A 15,908-nucleotide genomic window follows, 5' to 3' on the forward strand; every position below is an offset into this window, starting at 1 on the left:
ATGTTCTAGAAATTAGTCCTTGGTTCTCTTTTCTTCTCTGTCTACTCCTTGATAATCTCATCCAGCCTCGTGGCTTTGATTATGTTCCATGTGTAAATTACTCCCAAATCTGCATATCCATTCCAGAACTCTCTCCCTCTCTTGAACTTCGCATCTCTGTATTCAGCTTCTCACTTGGACTCTTAACTTGGATGACTAATAGACATTTCTCACGTTAACATGTTCAAACTCATGATTTTACCCCTGTACTCCCAACTTGCTATATCCACGGCCCGTCTTGCTTGGTTTGATGCCAGTTCTATCCTTCTACTTGCTCACGTCATCTGAATCAGCCTCACATTTGTTTCTCTCATACCCCACGTCTAATCTATGTAGAAATTCTGTTAACTCTACTGTCTTAATATATCCAGACTCTGACTTTCCTCATCACCTCTATCATGCCCACCCTGAGCCATGCCACCATCGTCATCTCATGCCCGGATGACTGCAGTAGCCTCCTAACTGGTTTCCCTGCTTTAACTCTTGTATCTCTACGTCTGTTCAAAGCACAGTTGCTAGAGTGATACTCTTATACATAAATTAGATGTCACCCCTCCAATGGATTTTCATTTCAATCAGAGTAAAATAAGAGTCCTAACAAACGCTTACATGACTCTACTTGCTCTGTTGTCTCTCCGAATTTATCTTCTAAAACTCTTCTAGTTGCTCATTGTGTTTCAACCACACTGGTTGCCTTGCTTTTCCTACAGCAGGCATGCATACTCCTGCTTCCTGGGTTTTGCATGCAGTGCTCTTCTCTCAGTGTCCTAATGGCTAATTTCTTTACCTTTTCAAGGCCTTAGTCAAATAATCACCTTTTAATGAGGTCTATCGTGAACACTCTATTTGAGATGTAATCAGCCTCCCCACTTCCTTCCTACTCATTCCCAATCTTCCTGGCCTTGCTGTGCTTTTCTTTTTGCCATAACCCTTATCATTTTCTTTACTACATCTGTTTTCATTGTTTGACTCTTCCCTGTAGAACAAATGTTCCATAAAAACGGAAATCTTTTCTTTGCTCACTGAGGAATCCCAAGCATCTAACATAGGAACCTAGTATTACCTATTGATACATAGTAGCCTTTCTACCCTAGGAAATTCTGAACACTATGTATTTGTTTTAAGCAGGCAATTATCTTCTGTTTGCCTAGACACATTTCTGTGCTCTAGAAGAGAGGATTCAGTTTCAGACTGTAGGAAATTACTAAGCTCAGTGGAATTATGTATTGAACTACTGTATTATTTGTTCATTTTGGAAATATTTCAATACCTCAAAAAGTATAATTTGATCTTTTGTAGAACTAATATTTCCTATGCTATTTCCTGGAACACCTGTCATTAAGGTTCATATTAACCAAAAATAGGACCATAAATCTCCTCACCTTAGACAAAGATTGCGTTATGAAATTGTACCTTTATTAAAAATACACATTTTTATGTTTTCAGTAAGTGCATGTGATTGATAAATTCAGGATGGGATTATGACATTTTTCTTTTTTCTTTTTTGCTAGCAAAATACAACCAAGTATCGATTCACATAGCATTGCGCAATTTATGTGTGATTTTATCTCTTAGGCTAACATAAGGTAAATATAGGCATTTAAATGTGCAGCCTGTGACAGTTTGTAGGGTCTTTGCTTGAGGAATTGTGACCCATCAAGTGGTCCATATTAAGTGGGTGAGTTGGAGCTACAATGCCTCCTAAGACGTCAGTTGTGTGCTTTCACAATGAGGCGCTTGCCAAAAGCAATTTTTCATTAGTTGATTTGCCGTTGTATGTTGTCTTTAAGTACTAAGTGTGATTGTCAAGAGTTCGGCATTTTTTGTCAGAGAACATAAAACTGCCAGTAAGCCTTTTCACAATTTAAACTTTAACCTGCTAGCAAATTAAAAAAGGTTTTGGACTCTTTTGAAAGATATTTCGCGTAAATATTGCTAAACCAGTTTCAAAGCAAATCATTGCTAAACCAAATGATAGTGCTAAGAAAACATAAATCAGTTGATATTTATTATAGTTAAAAGAATTAGCTAGGCATTTCTGAGTACATTTCATATTTTCTTTGCAAGCATGATAGGTACTTCTTCTTTTTACCATGGTATACATTAGAGGTTAGTGTACTCAGAGAAACTGTTTCCCTTAACAGACTCCCTCAATTTTGTAAAGGGACGATTTGTTCAAAACAGTGGCTGAGACGTTGAAGCAATTGTTCATCTCTTTGGCTAATTACCATGTTATTCTATAACGAACAATTGAATGGGATATTTCATTCTCATTTATTCTAAGTCAGTGTCTTGGACAATTGACTATTTGGCCACTTTAAATGAACTTTGGATCAGCTCACTTTAGAGGATCTCGCCTAAACAAATATGTGTACTTGACCATTTTGTTCCAAGTCTTAAAAAACCATTGTCTAATAAATGGTTTTTAAATAGTTTGATAGACACTTTGACTTGAATATTTGAATTGGCAAAACATAGTCTAATTTTGTGTGTGTGTGTGTGTGGGGGGGAGTTAAGACAATTATTACACAGAGTAAGACATTGTCTTATACAGAGTAAGACATTGTCTTATGCAGAGTAAGACAATTATTAGTGGTTATGAGAGAAAAAAACTGTTCAACTCAGTTCTTTCCTCTTTGGGAGAAAAGGAGAGAGATTGAGTAAATACTATAACCCACACAAGGTTGACACTTGAACAATTTTGTTTGAATGGGCAACTCTTCACTGTGACTGGACACTGTGTCTGTTCTCAGCCATGGTCCAGCATGCTTCTAAAATTGCATACATTGAATGAATGAGTGAATGAATGAATGAATGAATACATACATACATACATCTACATACAGGGACCACATCTGCAGTTCGCCTAATCCAGGGGATCTCAACTCTGGGTCCTAATTAACATTACCTTGGGAGCTTAAAAAAACAATAATGGCCAACAATAACAACAAAAACAATAAAACAAAACAAAACATTTCTGGTTACCACATAGACCACCAATTAAATTAATGAGTGTTGGAGCCCAGTCTTCAGTGTAATTTTTCCCTCCAACTTTTCATTTCAAAAATTTTTAACCTACAGAAAAATTGCAAGAATAGTTCAGTGAACACCTATTCATATATTCCTCATCAGTTTGTGTGTCAATAAGTATTATCGATTGCTGTGCACAGACTTAATTTCAAGGCCCGATACGTAAGACACACCACCACAAGCTGGGATGAAGGGGTTAAAGAGTTTTATCACAAAGCGAAAGTAAGACAGACAAGACAGACATTAGGAGAATATATCATCATACCACTAACAAGCAAGGAGGCAATTCATCATATCACCAGGGCCCAGTCAATTAGAGTCGTAGAAACAGCAACGGCCTTTCATCAGCACAGGCAAAATACCAGTCAAGTAAAGTCATCAACACAGGCAGAATATCTCGCAGCAGCCGAGGAGGCCAGGGAACAACTGTGCCTGCCTCAGCTTTCTGGGGTTTTGAGGACTTCACTAACAACAGCGGCAAGGAGCCAATAAGCATACCTGTTAGCAACACAAGGAACTGGTCTCGGATCTGGCTAGGAGACGGGGCCAATCCTTGGTACGAGATTAGATGTATCGGAGCTCGGCCCCCCTGCACCAAGGCGAAGGCCAGGCTCCACATCTTGTAAATATTTCCTTGGTCCTTGGGAGGGTAGCCAATCCTTCCAAGGCCAAGCACATACCCCAGCCACTGTGAGAATTTACATCCCCAAATGTTCCCAGGCAGACCTTCATATGTTCTATTCCTTACAGTTTGTCAATTCATTTTCTCTTTTCCTTCTATTATACTTACATATATGCATATAATGAACTAACACATATTTATCCCCACTTTTTTTGAAACCATTTAAGTGTTAGCTGCAAATATCCTGAAACTTACTTCATCCCTACATACTTCAGTACATATCTCCTAAATTTAAGGACATTCTCCTACATAACTACATTACACATGACTATCACATACAGGAACTTTAATAATGATATGATACGAATGTCTAATATTCAGTCCATACTCAAATTTCCCCAATTGTCCAACAATGTTCTTTATTGCAATGCTTATCAAAATTTAATATTCATAGGGATCACCCAGAGATCTAGTGAAATTGAGTCTGATTCGGTATGTCTCGGCTGGGGCCTGAGGTTCTGAATTTCTAACAAGCTGTCAGGTTCCGGGGACCACGTGTTGAGTAGTATAGCCTTATAGTTGTTTGTTTTGTTTTCCAATCCAGAATCCAATTAGGCATCATTTGTTGCAATTAATGGTCATGTGTTTTTAATATCTACATTTCCCTGTTGTTGTTTTTCTTCCATGTCATTGGCATTTTAAAGAGCTCAGGCCAGTTGCGTTGCAGAATACCCCTTAAATGGGAATCTATTTCCTCATAATTAGATTTAGATTAAACATTGTTGGCAAAAATACACAAAGAAGATGAATCAGTATATTTTAAAATCTATACAAGTGTGTCTAATGCCCTAACCTAGTCATCCCATGTGGACGTTCTTAAAGAATGAGTGAAAAGTGAAGAAAAAGATTGGTGAAGAACCTGTGCTCTGTGAATCATACAAACATAAGTACACTTTTTATTGTTTCAAGCAAAGGGAAGATAGCACCCAATTCCCAGAGAGCATGAATAAAAACAACTTATTGGTTAAAAATAATGGAATTTATCATGCAAGAGTCTTATAATCTACATGTTTTGCCTTTGCATTTGTGTTCTAGCTATGGAAGGGATTTATAGTAGGAAACATTGCATTATGATGACAGCATACATGACATCTGTATGAAAATAATTGAATTTCTTTTGAAAATTGGCAAAGCACAGACAGTAATTGTTAATTTTTGAAATGTGTGGGCATGACGTGGTGGTCTACCATATGTACCAAATAAGGCTCTCGTGACTGTAAGCAGTGATGTCCTGTCACATGTTTAAAAGTGCCTCTACTCCCCATCCCCACTTTGGAAAACAAAAAATAGGCAGTATTTGCAGACATGGAGCAAATAATACTACCATGGATGATTTCAAGCTACCAATATAACATCTGTTGGTTTGCAAAATTCCTAAACGTTAGACAATTAGTTCTTAGGCCTTGATCTGAGCCTACTCCAGCATACTACTGATTTTAAGAAGAGAAATCCGACTCAATCTGATTTAAGGGAAAACTAGAATTACCAGCTCATGTAACTGAAGCTATTAGAGACAGGGCAGACATTAGCCCCAGCTGGATCCAGGATTTCCTTTGCCAACTCTTGGCTATGGGCTAGTGTCATTCTCCACATACTGTAATTGCCCCCGAAGCTTCAGATCTAGATCCTGGAGTCAGAATAAGCAAAGATGGAGAACTCTGGGTCAGACTGGGGTAAAATCTCATCTTCCCACATACTTGCCACCGTGACCTTGGACAATTTAATATCTCTGTGACCCAGTTTCTCATCTGTATAAACAATAGTAATAATACCTATGTCATGGGATTGTTTTGGATATTTAATGAATTAATACCTAATTGTTTAGAAGAATACCTGGAAAAGAGTAAGCACTCAGGATGCACTCAGTATTCTCATCACTATCATCATCATTCTAAATTAGCCTCAGAAGAAACAAATCCTTTTCTAGCTAAAATCTTAACACTGAACTTTATCTGATGATGTGTAGGAATCACGTTTATTTCTAACAATTGTTCAGGCCAAAAGAATAGCTAATCTTTAGGAGGTTTTCTTCACTCAAATTAAGTAGATTGAAGATGGGAAAAAGGTGATTTCCCTAAGGAAAATGGATGTCCTTTACATAAAACTAAGTAAGGAATGAGTAAAGGGCAAGCAAAAATAATGGTGTTACTAATATATGTGTATATATGGAGAGAGAGAGAAAGAGAGTGCCAAAAAATATATACACATTTTAAGAAAGGAAAAAAAAACTGTATTAAAATTGTAATACTCAATATATACCAATAACAAAAGATGAATATATGTCATGTGTATACATTTTTTGGCACCCACGGTATATATACATATATATGATATATGATATATACCATATATATCATATATCATATATCATACATATATCACATATGATATATATGTGATATATGTATGATATGTATATGTCATGTATATATACCGTGTTTCCCCAAAAATAAGACCTAGTGGGACAATCAGCTTTAATGCGTTAGAGCAAAAGTTAATATAAGACACAGTATTATACCATATTATATTACATTATATAAGGCCCAGTCCTATATTACAGTAAAATAAGACCGGGTCTTATATTAATTTTTGCTCCAAAAGATGCGTTAGAGCTGATTGTCCAGGTAGGTCTTATTTTCGGCGAAACATGGTATGTAATATATATATATATATTTTTCCCCCCAACTGTTAGATGAAATATATCTGATCACGCCAAAGTTGATCTTAGTGACATGAAACTGTACTTTGGGTAGAAAAATGTTGACAAAAATTATCTATTTGTGTAAATTAATGGGAAGTACATTATAGTAGTTCCTTAAAATGCAGAGCATTGGTATTTGAGGTCTCACGGAAAAGTTACCTCAAATGAAGAAAGTTATAATAATATGTGTTAAACCTCAAAGCACACCACTGTTTTAACCATCATAGAGAAGTAAACTTAACTGTTATCTGAGTGAAGTTTTTTTGCGTTACTTGATTGCCAAGTAATTCACCTGAATTATTTATTTCATATTTCTAACTGGGTGATTTCTGGTCACTAAATGTGCTGTTTTTCCCATCCTATCACTTTCTCCTTCGGATATATATTTTAATACACTGAATATAAAGGTGTAATGAGCAGTAATCTTTATTTTTGATGAATTATTTTCTAAAACTTTTGATTACCTAAACTCTTTGATCATAAGTTTAAATAGTTGCAAAGGGTGTACTTTCCAACATTTTCTCAATATTGAAATTTAAAAAAAAAGTATTACTCCTTTAAATACATCCAGTGACATTTGAATTGCCATAGTGATTCAATACCTAACATCGATTTAAAAAAAATATATGAACAACAATCACAATCAAAATTCAAACAGGTCCTAAAATTTATATGAAAATTCAAAGAGCTAACACTAGTCAAGACTTGCTTGAAGAAAATGAAAGGATAGGATTTGTTTAGCAGATATCAAGGCCTCTACCGTGAAAAAGATTAGGACAGTGTAGTATTGGCTAAACAAATTGACAAATGGAACAGAATAAAAATGTGGAAACAGATCTTTGCAGCGATGGACATCTGGTTTGTAGAAGGTAAGATGGCTGAGCAATTGGTAAAGGAAGGTCTTTTCAGTTAATAAGGGGAAAATGAAATCAACCCAATTACAAAATGGGCAAAAACTCTGAATAGACATTTCTGAAAAATAGGCAAGTGGTTACTCAATTCATGAAAAGATGCTCATCATTATTAACCATTAGATAAGTGTAAATCAAAAGCACAATGTGATACCACTTCATACCCACTAGGATGGTTTAATCAGAAAGATAAATGTTGACAGGTTGTGGAGAAATTGGAATCTTCATATATTGCAGGTAGGAATGTAAACTGGTGCTTTGGAAACCAGTATGGCTCAAAAGATTAAACATAGTCACAATATGTCCCAGCTCCTCCATACACAGGAGATGTGAAGTGTATATCCTCACAAAAACTTGTACACAAATGTTCATGCCGACATTATTTATAACAGCCCAAACAGTGGAAACAACCCAAATGTCCACCCTTTGATGAATGGATAAATTGTGGTATGTTCATACAATGGAATATTATTTGGCTATAAAAAGGAATAAAACGTTGTGAGAGGCGGCAGCAAGAATAAACCTTGAAAACACTATGTTAAGTGGAAGACGTCATGTACGGAAGACCAGATGTTGAATGATTCCATTGATATGAAATACCCAGAATAGGCAAATCCATAGAAACAGAAAGTATAATATATTATGCTTTTGTAGGGCGGTGGGCATTGGGAGTTCATGAGGAGTAACTGCTTTTGGATGGATATAGGTTTCCATCCTTTTGGGGGGTGATCAAATGTCCTAAAATTGATCATGGTGAGGGTTGCATAACTTTGTGAATATACTAAAAACCACTGGATTGTGCACTTAAATTAGTGAATTATGTGGTATGTGAATTATATCTCAATAAAGCTTTTAAAAAATGTGGCTTTAACATTTACTGGTTTGAATGTTCAATGAAACTTTTCTTTGTAGCAAATGACAAATCTTGGGATTACATATTGATAATAGCTAAAAGTATCCAATACAAATTATGACCAACCAAGTGGCTTCAACAAGTCAAGTTTATTATTTTGCAGTTCTATAGTTTAGAAATTCGATGCAGGTCTCTCTGGATTAAAATTAAGGTGTTCCCAGTGCTGTGTTTCTTCTAGGGACTCTGACAGAGATTCTGTTTCCTTGCCTTTTCCATTTCCTAGAGGACTTCTGTATTCCTTCGTTCATGTCTCCCTTCCTCCATCTTCAAAGTCAGCAATGGATAGTCAAGTCCTGACATTGCATCACTCTGACCTAGCTTCCATTGTCATATCTCTTTTCTTGGCTGTCTTCCTCTGCATCTCTCTCCCACTTTTAAAGACACTTTTGATTACTTTGGGCCCATCAAAATAATCCAGGATAATCTGCCGATTTTAAGGTCAGCCGATTAGCAGTCTTAATTCCTCTTTCCCATATAATCTAATACATATATAGGTTATGGATATTCTGGGGGGTGGCATTATTCTGCCCACCACACTGATTTTCTCCTGGTAGAAGTGTGTACAAATCAAGGTAATGGAGAAAGCTGTATGTGTTCATGATAGTTTGATTAATCCATAAAGGAGGATTTCTCTTTGGACAAAGTGCTGTAGTAAATTTTGGCATGAGTGAAGGGTAGGCCTTTATGTTGTAAAGTGAGGAAAGGCTATTGTGAACTCAGGCCTGTTGTCAGCCAAACCAACTTTAGGGGAAACAAATATGTGGAAATTGAGGATGGGGAATATAATTGATTGTTTTCAAATTATTGGGAGGGCATATCCATGACCCAGAACCCCATCTAGAGGATGATTGATTTGGGGCAGAGGTCTCCAAACTTGGCTGACTTTATAATTACCTGAGACATTTAAAAAATAGTATCAGATTTTGAGGCTTTAATCGAGACCTACTGATTCAGAAGTTCAGAAAGCAAAGACCTAGAAGATGCTTTGAAAAATTGCTTTAGCTGATTCTGATAATTAACCAGATTAAATAACTATTAGCTTAGAAAACAAAAGGAGTCAAATTAGCAATGATAGAAGATAATTATATTCATTAGCCACTTCTGTTATGCGCTGGTGAGTTTTGAAGGTTACAGAACGTGTAAATGTGACCTAGAGTTTTGGCTAGTCCAAACTACTGTGTAGCCAATAGAGAAATCTGAAAGTATCATTCTCACTTCCAAGTAACCACCCCCAGCCACAAGACAGTAGAACCATTGGATTTTTCCCTCTTTGGACACACATACTCTGCCATTATAAGCTATGCCTTATATGCATTTGACTTTGTTAATTTGTCATAATGTGATTAATTAAGTTCATTCTTATCTCACACATCTAACGTAAGACTACAGTAATGTTTTTGATCACTTTGCATTTACAGCAAAAGTGTGATATATAAAGTCATGGTTCTATATAAAGTTATGGTTATAATTACTATTTAACATCTATGAATTAGCACATTTTCCACTCTTACAGCATAATGTTGATATTTTTTGTTAGTTTAATAACCTTTTCAGAAATAAGAAGAGAAACCTTTCAACAAAGTATGCAGTTAATTAGGAGGACAACGGTTGATTGTTGAATATTTTGATAAGCCTGAAGTGTTGCATTTCTCTGTAGATATTACACAACAGAAAGAAACTCAGGAAGAAACTCCATTCCTGACCCAGAGTCAGGAACCTCTGAAAACTCAGGAGAATATATCACGACCCATTCACCAGCCTTTAGTTTTACAAACTAACTTTAAGGAAGAAGAAGAGGAAGGAGATGAACAAACTGGTTAGTAAACTTTTTCTCAGATTTAAAATGCACATTCAAAAATCTCATAATATTTTCTACATATTTAACTATTAGAGGTCTATAATGTAATATGTAAGGCAGATTTTGATGAGAAAATAGCTTTCAATTTATTAAGTATATTAAATTCATTATGGTCTCATTTGTTTTATGTGAACACATGCTTATCATTTGGCTCGGAAGGTTTTTGGTGTATGGCGGCTGAGAGTCAGATCTCATGTTTAAATATGTACAGTTGCTCATAGGGATACCAATAACTTATTTATATATAACTTAACACTGACATACATGTGTGTTCATCTGTTGATTACATGATTACATCTATCTCACCTTTAATCCTTTAAGTTACAGAGATCCATAGAGTAGTGTATGATTTATAAAGCCCTGTCAGCTGCATTATCCCAAGGAATCCTTGCAAAAGTATAAACAAGGTTAGAAACAGTTCTTTACATCCTAGTCTATTCTATTCATGCCTAGTACATGCCAATAAGTATGTACAGACAAAATAAACTTGCGGAAAAACTAGCTCTCACTCTGTCTTTGCCTGGGAATGTGTCCTTCTGTGGGGTCCAGGCCACCATCACGCCTGTGCTCAGGATCCTGCTTTTGTCTCCCATTCCTGCATCTCTCCCCTCCAACAACTGTGACAGCAACATGGGAATTTATATCGCCAGCTTCTCAAGACACATAATGTGTAATTAGTCATTTCTTTTCTTTTGACTGATTCTTTCTAATACATGAAATACAGCAATTAGAAATATTTGCCAGTTTGCAAATTATGGATTTAAAAAATTTAAAAAAATGGTAATCCACCCATGAGAACAATGTTTGGGATTTTTCATTCTAGTTTATAAATTTTCAGATTATTTGGCTTTGGGACAATTTAATTTAAAAAATACATATCCTACAGATGCTTCTGGTTTATGGACAAAGACTCCTGAAGAAATTGAAGAAAAAAGAGCAATAAGGGAGATGTGTTATAAATCTGGTAAGCAATCAGATATTTGTGGGTTTTCTAATACTTGATGTGACAAATATACTAACCATTACTTCTCTTATGGGAGATAGGTGAATACTACAGGTTTCATGCTCCTCCAGATACTTCATCATCAAAAAGCACAGACTCTGCAGCAGAAAAAGAGTTAGAAAGGTCTTCGGAAAATGGCAGGGAATTGCAAGAAGGTAAGGAATTAAAAGGCAGCATTTTAAGGTGATGCACAAGAGATACTTGGTGTGATAGTCTGTGAATTATTTAGCAAGATGTACACTAGAATTAAATGATAAATAATACATCAGAATTGAGACTGAGAAGAAGTGCTTTTATCAGATGAAAAGCTGTTGTTAATATAATCACGCTTTCCAAAAGGAGACACAAAATGAATAGACTTTATAAACACATGCCCCGTGTAGTCATTCCGTAAATAATTTGCTTTTACTGTTTTGTCTATGAAAATAAATCTCCCTGGGAAATAGGTGTAGATTTTTCTTTATGAGTAGAAAGGACAGTGTAGCCCTAGAAAGACAACAGGCAGGTCACAGAATGATATTAGTGGCAGAACACAGGCACACTTGCTCATTGAATGAGTGCCTTCTGTGTACCAGGCAATTTCAGGGGCAACACAGGTGGGTAATCCAAGGCTGTGCCTTTCACGGATCTTGTACTTCGGTGAATCTGATTTTGCTGTTGGTGAATAATTTTTCTCTTCAGGGCAAAATAAGAACATTGTTTTTGGATATAAAACCAGGAACACAGAGAAAATCCATGGATGCTGTAAGTTCATATAGTTTTCTTGCCCCTAGCATGAGCTGAAAGACAAGTTTTGCAGCAGTGAGAGAGATTGTAATCCCTTCCTACCCCTTAAAAAAACACGAAAAAAAAAAACACTCCCAGGATCAAGATGAGCATAATAGGATAAAGAATAAAGTACCTGTTTTGCAAGTACATATGTGGCAAACCATTAAAACATATGGTGCGAGGAGGCAGGAATATACCATCAGATGGTAGAACAATCAGAAAGAACTGGCTGATAGGTGGGAGCCATCTAGGGAAGGACAACATTGTCCACATGACTAAAAAACAAAAACAAAACAAAACAAAACAACAAAACCACCATCACAACAAAAAAAAATCTAAAACAACAACAAGCCAAAAACAAAGCAGACAAGTTAGTATTGAAATGAATATTGAAAATGGTAGATTGTAAAGACAATTATATGCAATTATGCGTTATATTATGTTTTTTAAAGCTTTTTATTTTTAAATAATTTCAGTAAATTCATGAGCACCCTTTACCCAGATTTCCCAAATAGTATCGTTTTACATATATGATTTTTCACTTTCACATTGTTGTTATTACTTTTGAACTGTTTGAGAGTAAGTTTCAGATATGATGCCCCTATAAAAATCTTATATAACTGTAGTATAAATATCAAAATCAGAAAATTGTCACTGACACAGTATTATTTATAGACTTTTATTTATTTATTTAATTTTTTACAAATTTCACCAATTGTGCCATCATTTCCTTTATAGCAAAATGCAGTTTTTCTCCTGGTTTAAAACCCAATCCAGAATCATGTGTTTCATTAGGTTGTCACATCTCTTTTATTCTGCTTTTAAAGTTATTTTAGAAGAAAATTAGAGATGTATAAGGAAAATGGTGAGAATTATTTATCACTATATAATTAGCATATTTAAGTCAATAGTAGACTTTAATACTTTTTTACTCAATTTGTCCATGGTAAATATATATAAACAAATGAATATTACAAAGTTCATTATATAAAAAATTAAATAAGCTAAATACATATACACATATGATAGTATTAGATTGCTTAAATTTTGAGTTGCCTTTTTATAAATTATCCACATAGGAAAATGAATGTTTGATGCTTTCCTGATAACTACAAAATTTGCTTAAAATTCAAATGTTTATAAATTTATTGTTCATCACATCACTATAAACAATGCTTGCATTAACTTTTAGGCTTTTTATTATTATCATGAATTCTATCACAAACTTGTTAAGTACCTAATGGTTCCTAGAATTATTTTTTTTTAATTTTTTTTTTATTTCTAGGGGATGGTCTTACCGTTCCAACAAAATTTAGCCTATCTGAAAAGCAGGGTAAGATGAAAGCATCGTTGGATGGGAAACCAAGGACTGACATAGCTGCTTTTGAAAATGGAGGTGAGTTATTTCATTACTGGTTGATTCTGAATACATCATCATATAATAAGTGAGTCTTAATTTTCTCTCATAACAAATTTTGTTTCATCAAAATCGTTTTGGCATTATTATCAATGGCTTTGGGTAAACTCCCTGAGGCCAGGAAGTATATATAATGACTTGCTGTAGATGAATCCCTGTAGTAGAATGTCTGGTCATTCATGGGCACTCTGTAAGTGTTTGTAGAATAAGTGACTTTATGTTTAAACAATTAAATGACTGGATGAATGGAGACATGTTTATAAAATTTACAGGTGACTGGAAATTAATATGCTGGAATAATGAGTCAAATTTAATAAGGTAAACAAACTCAAAATGGGATAAACAAAGCCTTCATTTAAGATCAAGACATTAAAGTTAGGTTTTCTTCAAGTTGGGAAAATCCTGACATGATACAGATCGTGAGGAAAAAAATAAATGTTTTCAGCCACAGGGTTTCAAAATGATTCAGTAATGTGTGTCAGCTAGCAAATAACTAAGGTAAATTCATATTGACTTATTAGGATTAGTACAGGAAGATAATTAAATGTGATAAGTCACTTAGAGTACTCAGTAGAGTGTCTGACGTAGAGACTAATGCTCCATAAATGTCAAATATTGTTATACTAGTTTCACTGATTTCTGTACAGGGCAGTCCACATTTGGATGTCACCTTTAATAAAGGTTACCTGAAACAATTATGTGACTTATGAGGTGAAGCATCTGGAAATTAAGTACATAAGTAATACTTAATGCAGCTATGGATATTACAGAAGACCTTTAAGGAACATAAAAATTACTTTTGTATATCTGAAGATATTATATGAAAGATAAATTATATTTACATTGATTATCTCTAAAGGGTGATAAAGAGTGGAAGCAACCATTGTTATATGTCAAAGGAAAATTAATTGTGACTATGTAAATTTTCTTGCTTATCAGTATGTAAGTGTACATACTGTATATTCATATACATATATACTCATGTGTTAATCTAAATATATGTGACATATATTGAGATAGGGTTGGTATCACTGAGAAGTAGTTAAACAAAAATGGACAAAAGGGATGTTGTAGAGGAGGATAATCCTGTATTAAAAGATAGTTTTGGGGGCGGCTAGTTAGCTAAGTTGGTTAGAGTGCATGCTCTTAACAACAAACTTGCTGGTTCTATTCCCACTAGAAAAAACACACTGTTACCCAATAAAATTAAAAAAGAAAATAGTTTTGTACAACTTTCTGTCATCATTGCCACTGACACTAAGGTATTTTCATAGGCGGTGATTGTTACGTTCCACAGAAGATCATATTTCTTGGAGTAGATGAAAATCAAGCTTTAACTGAAGAAAAAGAAATCACCATGTCAAAATATTCAAATACTAAAGGTAATAAACCATTGATGATTTTAATCAATCTTTAATTTGGATAGATAAATTAAGCATAATGCTTGATTGTAGTAGGCAAGATAATGAATACAATAGGCAAAGTAATCAATAAAAATAGACACTAAATAGGAGTCAAAAGCCCTAAGATTCCAGGCCTGACACCGTGCCTAATTGTTTGACCATGAGACTTTATCTAATTAACCTGAAAAAGCAGCCTGTTGGGCTACACGATTTCTAGGAGTCTTGCTAGCTCTAAACTTATTGGTTCTCTTACGTGGTAATATCAAGTCATTTTTAGTTTCTTTTTCCAACTTCAAATACTCAGTACACATGTGATTGAATTTTCTTAGAAAGCTTTGTGAACACTGGAAAGAGTTTTAATCCCATGTTGACTTCCCCATTTAACAATTATTATTAACTATAACCTGTGAATAATCAAAAGATATGATAATAAAATATACCCTCTAGTTTTATGCTTCTTAGAATGCCCCGACTGTTACCTCTCTGCTGGGCAGCTCTCTTAATTACAGACTAAAAGTACATCTGCCCTGTCATTAGAGGGTTTTACATAGTCTCCATCTGATATTAATCAGCTGAATCTGCTGTTTTCCCATGAATAAATGTTCTTAATAGGAAAGGGCATTTGTAATGAAATTAAAGGATTCTAATGGAAAATTATATGTAAATCTGTTCCTCTCTCTCACTTAGAGATGGAAAACTTTTGCCCAATCCATCAAAAGCAAAAATTAAAACAAAAACTAAAACTACACTAGTAACAGTACCCATCCACACCATCCACGTGTGGCTGTTTAAATTTACGTTGATTAAAATTTAATAAAACAAAAAATGAAGTTCTTCAGTTGTACTAACCATATCTCAGGTGTTCAATATCTACATGTGAGCAGGGGCTATCATTTCAGACAACACATAGCTAGACTGTTTTCATCATTGCAGAAAGCTCTGTCGGGTAGTCCTGCTCCAAAGCATAAAACAAGCGAAAGTTGTTACATTTCAAGTATCTTTGGAGCCTCAATTTAAATTGGCACATTTGATGTAAAATCGATAATCTTTTAATTCTTTTATATGGAGTTATTAAAGATATTGCCAAATATATATAACTTACATATTGAAGAGAATGGCTATATTTCTGGATTTTTAATGTTTTGTTAGTAACAGATTTGGGGGACTCAAGGCAATTATTAGG

At 34.8% G+C, this 15,908-nt stretch overlaps 1 protein-coding gene across 2 annotated transcripts in view; it reads left to right on the forward strand.

Moving 5' to 3' along the window:
* Nucleotides 1-15,908, forward strand: part of LG02H12orf50 (linkage group 02 C12orf50 homolog) — a 34,691-nt gene that overhangs the window by 6,676 nt on the left and 12,107 nt on the right. Inside the window, exons 3-8 of one of the 2 annotated variants that reach the window (XM_074325328.1) lie at nucleotides 9,934-10,092; nucleotides 11,021-11,098; nucleotides 11,179-11,292; nucleotides 13,191-13,301; nucleotides 14,597-14,704; nucleotides 15,263-15,265. In XM_074325328.1, the coding sequence (XP_074181429.1) occupies nucleotides 9,934-10,092; nucleotides 11,021-11,098; nucleotides 11,179-11,292; nucleotides 13,191-13,301; nucleotides 14,597-14,704; nucleotides 15,263-15,265 (573 nt within the window). The remainder of the gene's footprint in view (nucleotides 1-9,933; nucleotides 10,093-11,020; nucleotides 11,099-11,178; nucleotides 11,293-13,190; nucleotides 13,302-14,596; nucleotides 14,705-15,262; nucleotides 15,266-15,908) is intronic. The other variant, XM_074325327.1, reaches the window with a different exon arrangement.

This window comes from Rhinolophus sinicus, linkage group LG02 (genome assembly GCF_036562045.2).
Source record: "Rhinolophus sinicus isolate RSC01 linkage group LG02, ASM3656204v1, whole genome shotgun sequence".
Classification (NCBI taxonomy): Eukaryota; Metazoa; Chordata; class Mammalia; order Chiroptera; family Rhinolophidae; genus Rhinolophus; species Rhinolophus sinicus.